This window comes from Falco biarmicus, chromosome 7, assembly GCF_023638135.1.
Source record: "Falco biarmicus isolate bFalBia1 chromosome 7, bFalBia1.pri, whole genome shotgun sequence".
NCBI lineage: Eukaryota > Metazoa > Chordata > Aves > Falconiformes > Falconidae > Falco > Falco biarmicus.
The window spans coordinates 9,162,096-9,179,634 of NC_079294.1; the positions used below are offsets into that span (position 1 = coordinate 9,162,096).

Here is a 17,539-nt window from a genome sequence, read left to right on the forward strand (position 1 = left end):
TAATACTGCTCCTCTTTTATCTCTATTCATCTCTCTTTCATTCCTGCAACTGGGCAGTAAGGCATCATACAGCGAGGCAGGAGATTAAAGTAATGACTTACAGGTTTCAGACCAATATTTCTATTGTGTAACACTGTGAAGGCACCTTTGTTTTTCCATCCATGTTATAAGCCTGTAGATGCACTGTGAAATTTTATAATGAAAAATATTTTTCAAAAATACAAATTAATGAAATGCCAAATGTTCTCACACACTTTTTGAGACAGCCTGTGAGGACTGAAAACTGTGTACAAGGGAATGAAATCGCACTTCAGTAAGGCTTTACCTTCCTACCGTCTCCACCTCCCACATTATAAGAACTGTTCATTTTATGAGTATCACTGTGAAGTTCCCATCTGGCATTTCAGAAGTGAATGAAGAGGACTGACAAGACAGAAAACTGATGTAATCACAAAAATCTTGTTTTCTTAAGATGACAGATTTTAAGTGTCTGGTTCAAAGCTTGGCAGATACTTACACATAAAATCTTCCCTTTGAACATTTGTCACTTCAGCGGTCAATTGGCTTAATAAATTAAACCATTCTAAATCAGAAGGTAGAATACAAGAGAGCAAGAGAGAAAATGTGAAACAGGTGCTTTGGGCATGGGTAGGAAACTGTGAAGAACAGCAGAAACTGGACAAAGACAGAGGTGGACTCCCAACCATAATGGCAACATCATTCCAAGCACAGCTGCTGAGGTTACATTGCTGGGAACCCCGGAGACCCATGCTAGTACACAGATACCAGAAGCAATTATCACAAGAATGGGAATAGAAAACAAGCTTCCCAGCTGCTCTTGGAAGGAGATAATGTATTCAGAGTGCCCCCGCCCCCAAGACACAGCTGGGCACAACACAGGGAGCCAAGGCACAGACAAAGGCATTCAACTCTCATAGATGTTCCTGCCCTTGGAAAAGAAACGCGGTCGACAGCAATAGTAGTATTTTCAAAAGTCTCTCTTTCATACACCCCCCCAAATCAATAGTCCTAATCTTGCCATTAAACATAATTAAATCCAAATATCAAGTCCCTTTCATACCAGCCAGGTACTTTCCAACAAGGTAGACTAACTACAAGTTTCTGGAGTGGCTTAATTGTACTATTTTTGTTATTTAGGTAAATGATGTTCTTTTCCAGGGGTCATCTTCATGCCAATTTATTTTAGAATGCTTTTAAAGTAAAAGGACTATTATATTTCAAGTGACTTAAACAGAGGGGTGAAAAGGGGGGAAATAACTCAGGCTCCTGTCTAGAAATGCATAGGGAAGTAGTGCCCTGATTAACTAAATCACCCTCATACAAGCTCTATCTCTAACCTCCTCTCAGCCTTCAATCCCTTACTTTTCCTGTCCCAAAGCCATCATTTTCATAACCCAGAGTTCTTAAACGCTCCCATACCAGGACTTTCGCCCTTTCAACACATACCAATGGCCTTTGACTTCTTACTTTTCTCCCGCTGTTTACTTCCACATGTTTCTCTACCTCCTCTGCCCCTCCTGGTTCAGACCAAATCCTTGTCTGCCCAAATCTATAACCATGCAGTGCTCAAAAATAACTTCACTAATATCTACCCTTCTGCAAATCACTTCCCAGGCTGTCAGCCTACTCCGTAAAGCCTGCACTTCTCCCGTTCATTCCATCCCCCTGCTTCAAATCAGCATCCACCCCTATTGGCTCAGTGCCAGGTGTTCAGGTTCCAGGTCCCTCAACAATCAGCCCAACACTTGCACGGCTCCTCCAGTTTTGCCTGTACAGGAATCTGCTGCCATATTATGCTTTTATTGTATGCTGGTACCTCTTGTCACCCCTCATTGTCATACCAGCCTTGTCGTCCCCCAGAACTAAAAGCCTTGGTCCTTGTTGCCAGCAGGCTTTAAAAGCCAGTCTTGCATCAAAAAAAAAATAATCAGAATGACTTAGATGACAGAAGAGTAGAATATGTCTAGGGAAAAAAAAAAACCAAGCAAAACTCAAGTAGCAGCCATATGCTTGAGCTGCATTCCTTTGGGCCTTGCAGTTACACCTGAACCTTCCAAAATATCACCGTTTCATGTATGATTAAAATAATAGTCTCAGCTTAGTAACTAGTGTGCCATAAATTCAGTATTGAAGAATCGGATTGCCTTAAAAGAAAAACTGTTCTCAACTACACCACCCAAATTTTCATACTTAGCAATCAGATTTCATCTCTCCAAAGGTATTATAGCATAAATATGGCCTGGAGAACCACAGCAGAGAGCAGATGTCTAGGGCTGAATGAATGCAGGCTCAGGAAGAAAATTCATTGTCAGATAGAGCTCCAGCTCTAAACTGTTCGTTGACTTGTGAATCCCTTTCTACACGGATCTTTTTCATGACAAGAGAAGACCACTAAGACACAACCCAACCCCTGTTTCTGTATTTCCCTAGAGAAGCAAAGCCTGTACAAACACTATGTAGCCAAATACAATATATATCAAGGTCACTCAGAAAATGTACGCTGTCTGCTAGGAGCTAAGGTCTTTATTGTTTGCTTGTCTTGAATAAGGGAATCGGCACCTTCATTCTCCTTCCATACATCTCCCACCTCTTCTATGGTAAAGTATCCTGGGAGAACCCAGGAGCAAAAAGCAATGCAGTCATACTTACCATGACCAACACATTTCCAGAGCTACCACAGCACTTCATATCCACTTTCAGACTTGAGTATACCTACCTACACTGACTGACTGACAGGTTTCAGCCTCCACCACCTACAATTACCGTTGTCACCCAACACAGCTGTGCTCAGGAAGCTGCACAGCCCTTCCCATGCAGATCTTTGTGAATTCCCTTCTGGACTCCCCCTTTTATACTTCCTAATTTAACTAAAAGTAACTAGCTATGGTAGGAATACCAAAGTTTAAAAATCATCTAATAGCTATATAAATGGCAGCAAGAGGACAACTTCGGTTCTCTAGACAGACCTAACAAACCACAACATTTGGAGCCAAGTGGGAAATGAGTGATTTTATGGAGAGAGTCTATGAATTTATTTTGAAAAGCTTTTTTCTGAAAAGACTGAAATAAATTAAGATTCATTTCAATTTTTTCCCCAAATATTTGTTTAGACACTAATTTTTATCCGTGGAAGCAGTTTCCACCATACGTTTAGCTTTCAACAAATCAGCATTTCCTAAATGAAAATGCTTCACTACCAAATCTCTTTGGAACAATTTTATTGACAAAGTTTAGCTTAAAAAAGCTGAATTCTGATTTCATTAAGCGAACCAGACTAACAGCTCTGAATATTACTGGACAAGCAAACAAGCTTCTCCCAATGTTCCCCATTCCACTTCAAGCTCTGAAAGATCAAATTCTCTAAGTACAGTCTGGCTTGATGCAAGATCAGGCCTCAGCATCACTGGTATATTCAGCGTTCACATTCTCTGCTGAGTCCATCATCAAGATGGTGGTTTGTTTTTGTGATTTAACCTTTAAAGTTCAAGACCTATCTGCAAAGATCAGAGTGCCAGTGTTAGTTTTGGAACTGCTCAGACTGAATCAAAGCCTTTAACTAGAATGTAGAAGGGTCCAAACATCTATTCAGCTTCCTAGAGTTATAAATGCACTCCACCTTTTGAAAAAGATGTACTGCCAGTCACGCAACCAGATATTCAAAATCCAAACATATAACAATAAAACTGAAAGAAGCAAAAAACAGTGAATAACAGTAGCTATTACAACTACTAAACATGCCTCAGAAAACTTAGCAAAGTATCACTGTTAAAACAATACTTCCAAAAATCAAAGTACCAGAGTGAAGATACTTAAACTGTTTGTCCCTAGCAAGTAAAGAGGGGAAAAATTTATTTCCAAGGTGAAGTGCCTACCTATCCTGGAGAACATCCAGTTGGCAGCTTAATTAACTGAGAAGCGTCCAACTTGAACACATCTGATGAACACAACTACAGCATATTTTAAAGAACAAAACATGACCACGTGTGTAGCCATTTAGGCCATAACAACTCAAACAGAATTACGAAACTAAGTGGAATTCTACCAGAAGCCAATGTAAATTTGATCTATACCACACGTTTAGCAGAAGGATTATCATATCCTACGCTAAGCACTTCATTCTGTCTTTAAGATGTTATTTGAATATAGGATTTACATCAGAACCCATCCTGCAGACTTCCATTCCCAGCACCGTGATGACACACTGGAGGAATGAGGAAGCAAATTGCACAAAAGCACAAATCTGAGAAGACTTAGGTTTATTGTTTAATGAGACCAAGCATGGATTTGGTTTTTTAGAACATATTTTCTAATCCAGTCTCACTTTCTTCTATACAAAGACTTTACCAACATTCTTGTCATCTCACAGAAAATCAAAATTCTGTTTGCTGTAAACACTTTAAAACAATAATATGACAGAAATTGATTTCATGAGATTTACTCCTTCCAGTATGTCTCAGCCCAGTGCTGACACAGAAGCCTGTGACAGACTGATGGCCTTTTCTGCTGTCACAGGGACTCCAGCTTTACTGCTTACATACCTGCTGTGTAAGGAGACTGATGTGGCTTGGTGGGGAATACTGACAGGCTGCTTGCTTTTCGGCCAGCTGCTGCAGTTCTGCTGCTACTACACTGGGGCTATAACGTTTGCCCTGGGAAGAAGTATCTTCTGCATCTTTGTGCATCCTGGCTGAGCCCACGCCCTGCCCACTTGGGCTGCGATGGCACAAACCTAGCAAACAAACATTTGGATATGCTTAGTGCGTGGTATGTCAGACTCTCAGCCTGCTGCTCACAGAGATTCAAAAGCACATATGATACTTTCTGCAGATTGTAAGGAGAATACAACCTTCTTTTCTGCATGGGTATTGCCTATATAAGCTTTTGCCAATTCCAAGCCTATATTCTCTTTATTATAATGTATCTAATGGCACCCAATTCAAGAGAATATTGGCTGCTGACACCTAAGATAAGTCTATAAAGTTTTTCCTTAAAAACAGATGCCCTTAAATAAGCTACTCAGTTGGAAAGTCAGATTTATTTTAATGCTAGAAAAGTTGTCAACAGCAACCCTAGTGAACATTTGCTGACCCTGATGTACAACCTAAAGCAAATGTATACCATCGTTAAAACAAAAATTAAAATATATGTATCAGGACCACAGCTATTAACCTGTGTGTTGTTCCCAAAACTTTCCTCATAGATTACAGTCTGCATCTATAAATCCTAGAGTTTCTTCTACCCTTCAGATTCCTTACAACCTAAAGCTGCATTGGTAAGCCATGTTCTACAAGACTCAATTCTGGAAATGTAAAATTTCTAGCTAATCCAGAACAGAGATTACACAGTCTCTATACCGAACTAACAGGTTATTACGCATCTCAGAATACTTACCTACTTTTGCAGAGGATGGTCGGCACAACCTTTGGCTGTAGATCTGAACAGCTCTCTGAAAAGATGAGAACGGGCCAATGGTGTAGCTACCAGAATGACAATGGCGTAACCCTGCAAGGCTAGAAGTATCACTGGACACTGGGTTTGTGGAAACAGAGCAGCTGTCAGGAGCTGTGCTCTGTGAGGAGGGCAGTGGGGATGAGGACTGAATCGGCCTGGAACCCACTGGAGGAGCCGGCAATGAATGGTGACCAGGCACCTGTGAATTTTCAGAGGCTGCAGGCGGAGATGGTATCCAGGATCTGGTACTTCTCTGGAACGTGGCACCAGAAACAGAGGAAGAAGCACTAGGAGCACTGCACCGAGGTAATTTCACTTCAGCATTTAAGGAGAAGGTGGATCCTTCTGGAACTACACAAAGATAATGAGCACACTTCATGAGAAAAACCTGCATTTCAGGTCTTTCAAATAATAACAACATACCAAAGATAACTCAAACACAGTGAAGCCAAAATGGCCTCATCTACCAGCAAACACAAGAAGAGGCTCTACATGATGCATATCCTCTTTCAAAGCTTGCCATATCTAGATCTTCCCTCACAGAAGAGCAGGTAACTTTCATACTGCTCACTCTACAGTATCTTCTCTTGAGTTTAAACAAAAAACCTGCAGAATCTTCCCCAGGACCGGGCATTTGAATCCTCAGTTTGAACCTGAAGGTTCCAACCTTTGTTTAAAGAACTATTAAAAAGAGTATGTGCAGTTGTTATTTTTCTTGATGATGATTTAAGCCAGTTCACTTACAGGTTGTTTTTACTTCTTTGGGTTTATAGCCTTTTAATGCTCCTTCTGCAGGCAGACCTGCAACTGAACTTTTGGGCTGATCACCTTTTATTTTTTTCACCACCTCAGGATGCTCTATAACAAAAATCAAGGAGTTAGAAAGTAGAACAATGCAACCGTGATATCTTTAGAATAGGACTGCAGAATTTAAAACTTGTTACAATGGACTTTCTTGCTAATATTTACTGTAGACCATGCAACTCTAATGATCACAATTGTACTGACATGGACTACTGGATATGTATAGCTGGCAATGAACTTCCTCCCATGGAACACCTAATTAGGGTCAAATATACAGACTCTGCATCCAATGGGTATGCTCACTGTAGGTAGTACAGTTTAACAGGCCTTGATTTCTCTCATCCCTTACTTTGAGTTCAGGATTCCCTGTTCATTTCAAATCTCAGTGCCTTCAGTCTGTTCATTCAACTTTTAGTCATGAGCCACCGTATCTATTTCTTTATAAACGCTAATCCAGATTCATCCCACTTTACTTCAGGCAAAGAAGGTATGATTACAGTTACTCTAGTCTTCCCAAAGTCAATGGAGGGGGCAGGGGGGAAGATATGCAACCTCAAGAAACCTTAGCAACATTCTGGGGGGCCTGTTCTCTTTCCATAGACTGAAGTTATACATTTGTCTGGGCGACATCATCTCAGAACTGCCTGTAAAACTTACCACCTTGAAGCTGTTTCTCTGACTGGTTACTGGTGTTGCTGGGGTTTGTGCTTGTGGAATTTGCTCCTAGGAAGACACTTGCTGACTTGTTTCTGTGTGTGTAAAATGTCAGCACTTCTTCCAGGTCACTTTCACTACAGTAAGGAAAGAAGAACAGATGTAAGTGAGGATTCCAAGCTTTCCTGCATTCACCTAACAATCAAAGACAAGAAATTATAAGGAGACTGAAGAAGGGAGTGTGGAAAAAAAGGTGAAAGTCAGACAAGGTGATGATTTGCAGTAATGATTTGCTCAGTTCTGCACGGTAGGACCAGAAGGAAAGGAACACGCCTTGGTTAAACCTGAGATTCCCACTGAAATGCCATTTTCTTATGCACTAGAAAATTCAAAGCATTCAGGAGCCTTCCCAAGATAAACAAAGAGTGAGTGAAAACACCGAACATATTTTTGGTGAGATCAACTCAACAGGAGAGATTCAGTTCACAGCTAAATTTGTGAATCTTCCCCATGTGTTCTCTAGAACAAGCAGCTATCTTGTTTATAACAGAACTCAGCTCAGCTTCTGTTTTATAGTCATTGTTAGTAATTTCAACTCAGCAGTGGGAGGAGGAGAAGAAAGAGAAGGGAAGAGCTTTTTAATTAGCCAAAACTGTAGGACAAACACACACAACAGTCCATATTTTTGTAAATCTCACGACACTTACATATGTTTCTTGTTTTCTTTACAAGAATAGAGTTTAACTGCCCCGACGTCCTAGGCATCTATGGGTCTCAAACTAGTATCAGTTACTTGGCCATTCATATTAGAGCTCGTGCAAGCTATAACTCTAATTGTTTTTATATCTAACATGCTTTCCTTTTGCTTTAGAGTGTTGCCTCAGCATTAGGTAGTGAGTATATGGCACAGCAAACACCAAAAGTGAGAAGTATAGTGCCAGTAACACTACAAGATGACATAGGAAGATAAATTTGCATAGCAGCAATTATAATCAATCCTTCAAAATGCCCTCTGCATATCACACTTGCACTAGTCTAAGCCTGCCTGAGCTTTGGTAAAAGCAATATCTAGAGCTGAAGCCACTGGCTTTTGGACCTTCTGCACGCTGCAGAGTTCACCTTTTCTTCCAAACCAGTGAGAATAGAGGTGAAGAGGAAATGTAAGAATCAAAAGTCGCTGGTGGAAAGGTGCTTTAAGCTTGTAAGTGAATTTACCAGCATATACTTTCCACATTGCACTGAGAATGTTTAGAGGCAATAGCTGTAGCATGTGTATAACTAAACACAATGCCATCCATGTGATATCAAAGTTAGAGAGTCAATGAGACAATCCCAATTATTAAGTGGCAACAACAATTACCCATTTTCTCCAGTGTTGCGTTCACTGTACTGCAGAACAAACACTCAAAAGTGGAAATCTACACCCTTTGCTTGGCTCCAAATAACTAGCTCACTGATTTAAGCTTCAAGCACAATGCCAAGTAGTGTCAGGTATCAGGTTTCAAATGTACCTACTACTTCATAAGAAGCAAAAAATGATCGCTAGAAATTGTCTTAACGTTGGCAAACCGGCTTTTGCTATTTTTTATCGCTCAAGCAGGTGATCCAGAAAAAATTTCCAGCCCCTGCCTAGACTGTGCATCAGGCCATGATGGCACAGTAGCCCATAACACAGAAACAGAAGAGTATGCAGTTCTGCCCCAAACAGTCATCTCTTAGCTTTTCTGGCCAAAAGCAAAAAAATCCTGCCCCAAGAGGCAGCAGTCATTTTAGTGGCCAGAGATGTCAGAGAACCAAAAGCATGTTGTGGGCCCATGTAATCTACATTTCTAGTGACAGGAGTAGATGTTATGGTGTACGGTAGTCAGATGTCTTGAGTATGGTTTCTTTTATAGAACATTATCTGAAAAGCAGCGAGATTTTTCTTGGAGCCCATGAATCTGTCACAGTAATGACTCCATCAATTATATTAGCAAAATCTAAAACCCGTTTCCATGAGAATGTAGCATCAAAAGAGAGCGTGAAGCCTCCCGAACTTTAAGAAGCCTCAGCTATCATCCACTTCTAATCAGTCACTGAGAGTGGTATCCAAACAGAGAAAAAGAAAGAAGTTTTGTAACTGATTACAAATAAGCAGCAGTGACTGTCAACCTTCCCAGAGAAGATAGAAGGGCATTAAAAAGGCCGGTGAACTCCAGCTGTGTTCAGATACTGATGGGGGTCCTTGCCCATATAGTCATGGCATATATGGGTCAAATAAAGGAGTGGAAAGGAATTGGATTTTGTGCTCAAGAGCTAGAGACTTTGAGGACATAATTCTGGTTTGCTGAATATTTTCAGATCTCTCCATAGTCAGATAGCTCTAATACCATTGTTTTTCATACAGTGCTTTATGCCATAAAGAGTATTTACCTATTTTGAAAGTACGTTTCCTATCAAACTCCTGTTAAGTTTAAGGCAGATAAAGTTCAGAGCACGCACTATTCGAAAATGCTGCTTTTTCATTGTGACAGTAATGGCTTGCACTGAACTGCCTTAGCAAACCAAACAAGAGGCTAGGACAAAGACAGGGAGTCTAAATCCCTTCCTTCCTCACCTCAAAGTCCAGACCTAGAGAGCTCCTGAGGAGAGGCAGCAAGCATGAGATTTGTTTCCGACAGCAGAAACTTGAGAGCCAGAGCCACAACTGTTCAACCACAGCACCTCAAGGCCATCTAAGCAGAAGCTTTGTTTTCATTCTCCTTCCAAAGTACTGCCACATTTGCTCCAGCATCACAGGAAAGGAGACCATTAGCTCACCAGCACCAGTCTGAAATTTACACAGACCAGGGCAACCACTGTGTCATGGTTTAACCCTGGCCAGCAGCCAAGTACCACACAGCTACTCACTCACTCCACTCCCCTCCCCTGCTGGGATGGGGAGGAGAAACAGAAAAAGTTAAAATCCATGGGTTCAGGTAAGAACAGCTTAACAATTGAAATAAAGTATAACAACAACAGTAATTGTAATGAAGAGGAGAGGGAGAGAGAGGAATGAAACCCAAGGGCGGGGGACACCAAAAAACAGGTGACGCATAATGCAATTGCTCACCACCCACTGACCAATGCCCAGCCAGTCCCTGAGCAGCAATCGGCAGCCTCTGCCCTGGCCAACTCCTCCCACTTTATATACTGAGCCTGCCTGACATTCTATGGTATGGAACATCCCTTTGGCTAGTTCAGGTCAGCTGTCCTGGCTCTGCTCCCTCCCAGCTTCTTGTGCCCTCCTCACTGGCAGAGCATGGGAAACTGAAAAGTCCTTGATTTAGGGTAAGCACTACTTAGCAACAACTAAAACATCAGTATGTTATCAACATTCTCATACTAAATCCAAAACACAGCAGCGTACCAGCTACTAAGAAGAAAATTAACTCTATCCCAGCTGAAATCAGGGCACACTGCTGTCCTTTGGGAATCTACTTAATGGTCAAAACATCCCCTGTATATCCTCTATGCACCAGATGCTGATGCTACAAGTGTTTGGCTGCTGCAAGGGAGAAAAGAGAAAAGACAAGTTCTCTGTCCCCCAGCAAGAGCAGGAGCAGATGCTATGGTCAATAAAGGTATCTAGTGGCTTACAGATCAATCAGATCACCTTTAGAACAACTCCATCACATTCAGGGCTGGGACATCCTTTATCAAAGGGAATAAAATCCATTCCTACCTTGCTCTGGTAATAAAGTTCTGAAAACCTTCAGGATTCACTCCCTCCTCCTCCTCTTCCTGTTTCTTTTTTGATCGCTTCTGAACCATCTGCTCTGTTTCCTGTTAATAAGCGGTATCAGTAAGTGTCTCTACGTAGTCACTTTATGTTCCACAGCATAGCTACAACTCAGAGAAGACAAAAAAGCAATTTCATGGGATCTAAGAAAAAAACCCATCAAGTCCAAAGAGCCATATTATAAGCATTTCACTATGTGCAACAGAATGGATAAATATAGACAGCCCCAGAGACAGCATGCTAAGCATACACTAAACTCGTTCCTCCACCTGACATAACTTATTAGAATTGATTTGCTGAGAAGAGGTCAAGTCTTCACAAATACATGCTGCTCCTTCCAATATACTCTTTGCTGGGAAATAAGGAAGTATGGAGGGGAAAAAATAGAATCATTCTTTACAGATATTAGATCCTCTTTCTACTTTTGCTGTTTCTGTCACAAAATACTGAGCTCTTCAAAATAGCTTTTATTTGAGCGTCTTTCCCAAAAGGAGATATTCAGGAAGAAAGGAAAACAAAAATATAAAATTACATTAAAAGAAACTCAATCAAGGAGGTATGCTGAGGGTATCCACATTTCCTACTGTAAACTAGGAGTTCTCATTTGAGTTAATTTCTCTTGTCACGCAGCAAATTGCCAAAGGCTTATCTACATACCAGAAATACACTGCTTTAGCAAAAGCAAAGAAAGTAAAACAGTATTGTGGCAAATATGGATTTACACACTAAAACATACTGGAATAAAGCATGCTAAGCCTTTGTGTGTGAGAATGGGAGCAAGCTCTCAGATAAGTGATCTTTCTATTTTACACAATAGAACTTGTTGACACTAGAAGTTGTATTGATACAAACATTTTTGTTAATTAAAAAAAACCCTACAGGCCTGTCTGAAATACCTATACCAGCATACAAACTTTATCTGACCAGACTTGACCTCCCCTTCATTGTTTCCTACTGGTAGTTTGAGCATTCCCAGGATGAAAGGGTCAGATAGACCTTTTGAAAGATAATTCAAGAGGGGGAAGAAAAAGCCACTGTGGGACATGTCTCTACCCTTCACTACTCATGTAAAAGTCAGGACAATGTGATCTGTTTTACTCAGTTTGCTGGAGGTATTATTTTTTTCTTCTGTGTCACTACAGAAGATACATAACTGCTAGTAGGAGTCCCCTACTAAATCTGAAGTTACAAGTCGGTTAAAGAAGTCTGTATGTTGGACTCTGACATCAAAAAACCTCATAGCCTAAGAGTCTCTCAATGGCTTAAAATGTGTACGTCTTAAAACCTCAAGTGATCTGTTCTCACTTGTTTTAACTGAGAAAATATGTTTATGCACTGATTTATTACCAGTTACACAGCTTTAGTTTGTGAATTTACTCAAGAGTTAGCAGAAAATCCTGATGCTTGAATACAATTTGAGTGGAAATTAGATCCAAAGCAGCTGCGTTCTTCACTCACCACAGAACCACCCAAGTGTTTTGTGGTTACTCCTAACAGAGTAATTCCATGAGCATTAGGCATACAAGGCACTCCCTGGAACAGATTTGGTTCAATACCAACCTTGCTTTGACAGATCAAGTTACTAGATGTCAGTTCTGACAAGGTAATGTAAGTGAACATCCTCTGCTAACTGTAGGAGCTTGGAGGCCTGTGGGCACAGCAGCCTCTGAAAGCAAAATTTAAACTACCCTTGTTCTAACACTAAAGAAATGCTAGAGGGCAAAGAAAAGGGGAAGCTGTTCTTGCAAAACAAGGATTAGCATGAAACCACTATGCTAAATACATCTTTTACATCTAAAGAGGTGAAAATTATTTAAATTAGGACCTACTTCTCCTTATCACTGCACATGCAGAGTCCCATACTACAGACAGGTAGCAGTCCCTCCATATACCAAACAAAGGTAAAATACATATTTCATACTGTTCTGTATTAAAAATGTAATCTCTAAAAGAAGCATCACAAAAATAGGGAGAAATGGGAAGAAGCATTACAAAGCACTAAAATCAAAGACAAACCAAAGAAAAAGCAAGCTGCCAGTTAAATTCCACTTCAAATCAACATTTCTTTTTACTTTTGTGTACATGATTACTGAACTGCATATATGATGTAGTAAAACCGTTGTCATTCTCACAATTTGAACAGACAAACTACCATTACTGGATGCGCAACTGTGAACAGACCACGTAAATTACAGAACAGAGCCTTAAAAACACTCTGCTTGACAGCAGCCAGCAGGAGATACTTTAGAAGATGACAACAGAAACCAGAAGAGCTACCAAAAGAAGAATCAAGAAAGAATTAATCACCTTGTTATAACAGATTATGAACTCGCCCAGCTGGTGAGCCAGGATACGACGACGATCATTTAGTCCTAAACGACGGCTGGGGAGCAGCATCCTCAAGGACTGCTGGAGATTGCTGGCAGCTCGTTTCAGAAAGCGCACCACAAGCTCCTGCAAGCAAGACAGATGGAGTTAACATCGGACCAGCTTCAAGATGCGGGTAGAAGAGAACAGAGCAGAGGTACTACAGCAGCTAATGACTGGCAAGAACTAAACACACTGTCCTGAGACGATGAGCTGACAACTGGCAAGGAAAAGCATTCTGCAATGTACATTTTTAATATAGCCCTACAAATCCAAGGTGGGGGGAGAAGACTGACGGCGTATCTTGCCTGAGGTGGGTCAGAATTGGGAACACTTGTGGAGTGTTTGTCTGAAAAGCATGGCAGATGAACAAACAAAACCATCAAGCAGCAAAAAGCAGCAACACAAAATAACCTGTGAAGTCCAATACCTTAGCAGAACAATTTCAAAAAACAACCTCCGATGTGTTAAAGAAAGCCTGTGGTGAAGTCTACTGACATAAAACCCTCTCAGCTCTATCACAGGGAAGGGGATCTTGGTCAGATATCTCCACTACAGAGATGAGCCCCATTTCATCACTTTTCATATATGTATACCAATTGCCACAGCCTCTCCACAGCAACAGATTACTGCATCTACAGCCATGTAATTCCAATCCCTCACCATGTCTGTTTGACCTCTGGTGGGGAAAACATACGGCAAGGCAAGATGCATCCTGTGGGTGTTTTGAACCCTTTCTGTCTCCCCTCTGGATTTGCTTTTGGTTAGGAGCTCTGCTAATGCATAAATGAGCAGTCTCACGGCCAAACTATTGGATTTCACAGCTCGCCTCTCACTGCCATTACTCCAGGCTGGTTTGATCTGTTATTTTAAACATTATTTTTCACAGTACAGCAGACAAAGTGACTCTCAAAAAGCCAGTTTTAATTTCCACTTGGAAAGAGCAGGGGTAACATTTTCCACTGAGTCGACTGATTATTCTTGACACACAATTTTATCTCTGAACTGCACTGGCTGCTTCCCTGCAACGTGCGTTCAGCAAGAATACGTTTGGATTTGCAGAAGGCTCAAGAGCCTACTGTATAAAGCTCTTTTTAGGAAGGTTTGTGAGGAGGTCTGGGCTTGCTGCACTCTAAAATGTATATACATCAAATATAGGGCCTCAAAATACTGCCTAGAAAAAATAATCACATTTAAAAAAACCAAACAAACCAACCAAAACACACAAAAAAATAAACAAAACCACACAACCACCTATGCTAGAAAGTAACTCTCTCTCCTCAGAAGCTTTTATTCCCCCCCCACCCCCCCTCTATCTAGAATGCAAAGAAGATTCCTAAGCACAGATGTCTGCAAAGAGTAAAACACTACATAGGAGAAAAGCAGGTACCTGTTTGAAAAAGCTTAACTAGGTACCCGTTTTATTTGAGTAGATGCATGCTTTCTTTAACACAGCGGAAACCAGATACTGCCAAGTAATCTTAAAGAATCTTAGAAAGAAGAATTCAAGAGTAGGTAAGCTCAGAGATCAGTAAAGGAGAACCAGAGAATCAGCAAAAGATCTGAGCAGCTTGGATGTCAACCACACTCTAGCCCTTAAAAGCTGCCTTCTTTATCGCTGCTCAGGTATCAGTCAGCAGCCTTTACCTTGTCTGTATATTAAGAAATACAGCACTGGCAGCTGGACAAAGATAGAAAACTATAATCTCAGTTGGACTTCAGTTCTTCCAAGGAAGGGAATTGGCCTCAAAACTCTCAAGGCAGATTTCAGCTCGGCTTCTCAGTCTGACCAACACAAAGTTTCTTACCATTTGCTCATCCTCTTTGGCAGCCCAGGCAGGATTCTGGATCTGGTCACCAGCCTCCTTCATCAGTCGCAACTGAACGTGCTGTAAATAGGCAGAGAAAGCCCTGCGAGCTTGCACTTTGCTGTGGACCAAAAGAACCAGTCAGCTATCTTCAGAGTATTAATGGGAAGAGTTACAGCAGTCAGGCATAGCTTATGAACCCAAGTACAGTCAGCAAGGACCTCCTAGGTGCACAAATGTTGAAGCTCAAGGCAAGAAAGACCCCTTCACCCCACCACTATTGTCAAGGAGACCTTCAGTTCACCAAGATGGGGTAGGTATTGCAGGAGATACAAAAGGCAGCAGACTAAGTTCTAAAACAGTCACCAAAAATGGAATGTTCTCCTTCCCTTTTCACATCCTTAACCACTCTCCTCCAAAAGCCAATAACATGAACATCAGCAAAACTGTGTATTTTTAAACCAAATTGAAGGCTCTCTTGGGCCTCTGTCTTCACAAGCATTTTGAACACCACAACAACAGACCGTAAAATAAATAAAGGGCTCTGTACTGGTGCCAGAGCTACAACAAAGGCCCTGCAATTCCTATTGGAAATGAAAGAATTAAATCTGTGAAAGTGAGCCCTTCCCCTGCTGGCCCAAGGACACAAGCCAAATTTCATTGAGCAAGGCACCACTGGAGAATGAAAGAACATCAGAAAAGTCTGCTGTGCAGCTGGCTGAACATGTTGGGAAGCTGTGTGCATGAACTGAGGAGAGGATTGGGGTAGGACTGGGAGGGACACGTTGCTTTTCATTCCCTCACAATGGAAGTCACTTTAGCATATGCATCTGTTGTGAGAGAAATTGCTGAAGGTTTTGCCTAAATCTGTTCATTGTCATCTTGGCCTAAACCCTCTCCTCCTGCTCCTCCTCCACTCTGCTCTACCAATCCCCACTCTTCCTCATAGTTTTTCCCACAGTCACTACAAGCTGTCCCTTGGATTGCCAAGCATGACTTCTTTCCTTTTCATAAGAATGTAGAAGCAGATGGGCTTTAGTGTCAGTAACAGATTCCCCTTTCATCACAGAAAATGTCATCTTTTCTATAAAATTATCAAGTTTCATCTTTTATTATTCCTATCCTCAAAGTCACCCAGTTCTTCCCATATTTATTCCACTACTTTTCTCTCCTATTAATGACTCAGAACTTTTTTTCAGCAGCAAATTTCATTAGCACATTTCTACATTTGACTTTATTATTAAGATCAGCTTCAGACTGATTCCTGAGGAACCTCACCATTTTTTCCTCTACTTGTTGTCTGATTTTTAGGAATATTCTCAGATACTTACACAGTCCTTATGACTCCAGGTACATGAGTCCCTGAAATGTCATTAAAAACTCAGTCCAGAAATATCTGTAAATTTCATGATCACTTTGTTAGGGTTACATAAAAATCATACAACATAGTAGCACTTACAGAGATCAACGCATCGATTTAATATATTTTAATTTTTCAGTTCTTACCTAAAAGTATCCATGCATCTGCTTAATCATTAGCTTTTGATGCTTCTGGAAGACTATGCCAGGCCCAAAGAGGGGCTAAACAAATGATGAGTTCACAAAAGTCTCAAAACTAACATCCTCTGTGGATAGCTGTACTAGTACTGCCAGAACTAAAACATGATAAAAACACCCAGTCACAATTCCTGTCTTCCAGTGAACTACAGAACGCACAGCAGGTCTTGTAACACCTTCGAGCTCTATATACTGCTAGCCACCACACCTACCTATGTTCCACATGTGTGGAACAACAGGAGAACATTCTAAACCCAGACTAAGAATTAATGCCATCATATATCAGAAAAGGCTCTCCCCTGAAGGCTCTCTAGGGCTGCCAGGTTTGTTTTAGGTGGAGCTCAAACAACTCATGACCAGAAGTTCAAGATTTGCACTAGCAGGAATTAAGGAGCCCCTGTTATCAACATCAGCACAGTAATACAGTTCTCTGCCTGCACCTGATAATTCCATGATTACAAAATGGGAAACTGGAGAAGGTCCTTGTTTAACACTGCCTCTCCTCTGGCGTGTGGAATATTGAAACCTGAGGCCCTAAATGCAGGAACTAGTAATTCCCTTTTCATTTTACTTCCCTAGGAATGGCACAGTTGGGGGAGCATGTTTCATTCAACTGTGACTTCTTCATGAGTAACACCCAGTGTGTGGAAGGCAGAGAGACTGCCTCATCAGGCCGACTAAAGGAGAGAGTAAAGTCCTACCACTTGAAAAAACAACTGACTACAACAAACCTGGTTTCTTTTGGATGAAAATTTCATTACCCCAGCTCCTCTGCCTGTTGATCCCACAAGCAAAGCTTTCATCAATGACAGATCAGACAGGGCCAAGCCTAGCACAATCCTGGAACATGAGGTCACCACACTTCTGTGGGGAATCCCAACAGGACTGGGTACTCAGCAAGATTCTGCCAGAACATCAGACAAAGCTCATGTTCTTGGCAGGAGTTGGTTCCATATATAGGTAGATGACAGCATTGCTATGTTCATCCTCGAAACAGGTTTCAGAATCTTCCCTGTCACGACAGTAAGCGTCCTTACCACAAGAATACCAGAACAATCCCCAAATCCATTTAATCATTCATAAATCCTCTCAGAAACTAAACTAAGACAGCAACAAC

At 41.2% G+C, this 17,539-nt stretch overlaps 1 protein-coding gene across 9 annotated transcripts in view; it reads right to left on the reverse strand.

The window, feature by feature from the left end:
- The window catches only part of TTLL5 (tubulin tyrosine ligase like 5), a 133,239-nt gene that overhangs the window by 64,805 nt on the left and 50,895 nt on the right, over positions 1–17,539 (reverse strand). For all 9 annotated transcript variants that reach the window (XR_008822998.1, XR_008822999.1, XM_056346234.1 and 6 more), the window contains 7 exons: positions 14,866–14,986; positions 12,998–13,144; positions 10,634–10,734; positions 6,934–7,067; positions 6,217–6,330; positions 5,413–5,823; positions 4,560–4,750 (listed from right to left, as the gene is read on the reverse strand). Coding sequence is in view for 7 of the 9 variants with exons in the window: in XM_056346234.1 (XP_056202209.1) it covers positions 4,560–4,750; positions 5,413–5,823; positions 6,217–6,330; positions 6,934–7,067; positions 10,634–10,734; positions 12,998–13,144; positions 14,866–14,986 (1,219 nt within the window). In the remaining 2 variants the exon portion in view is untranslated. The remainder of the gene's footprint in view (positions 1–4,559; positions 4,751–5,412; positions 5,824–6,216; positions 6,331–6,933; positions 7,068–10,633; positions 10,735–12,997; positions 13,145–14,865; positions 14,987–17,539) is intronic.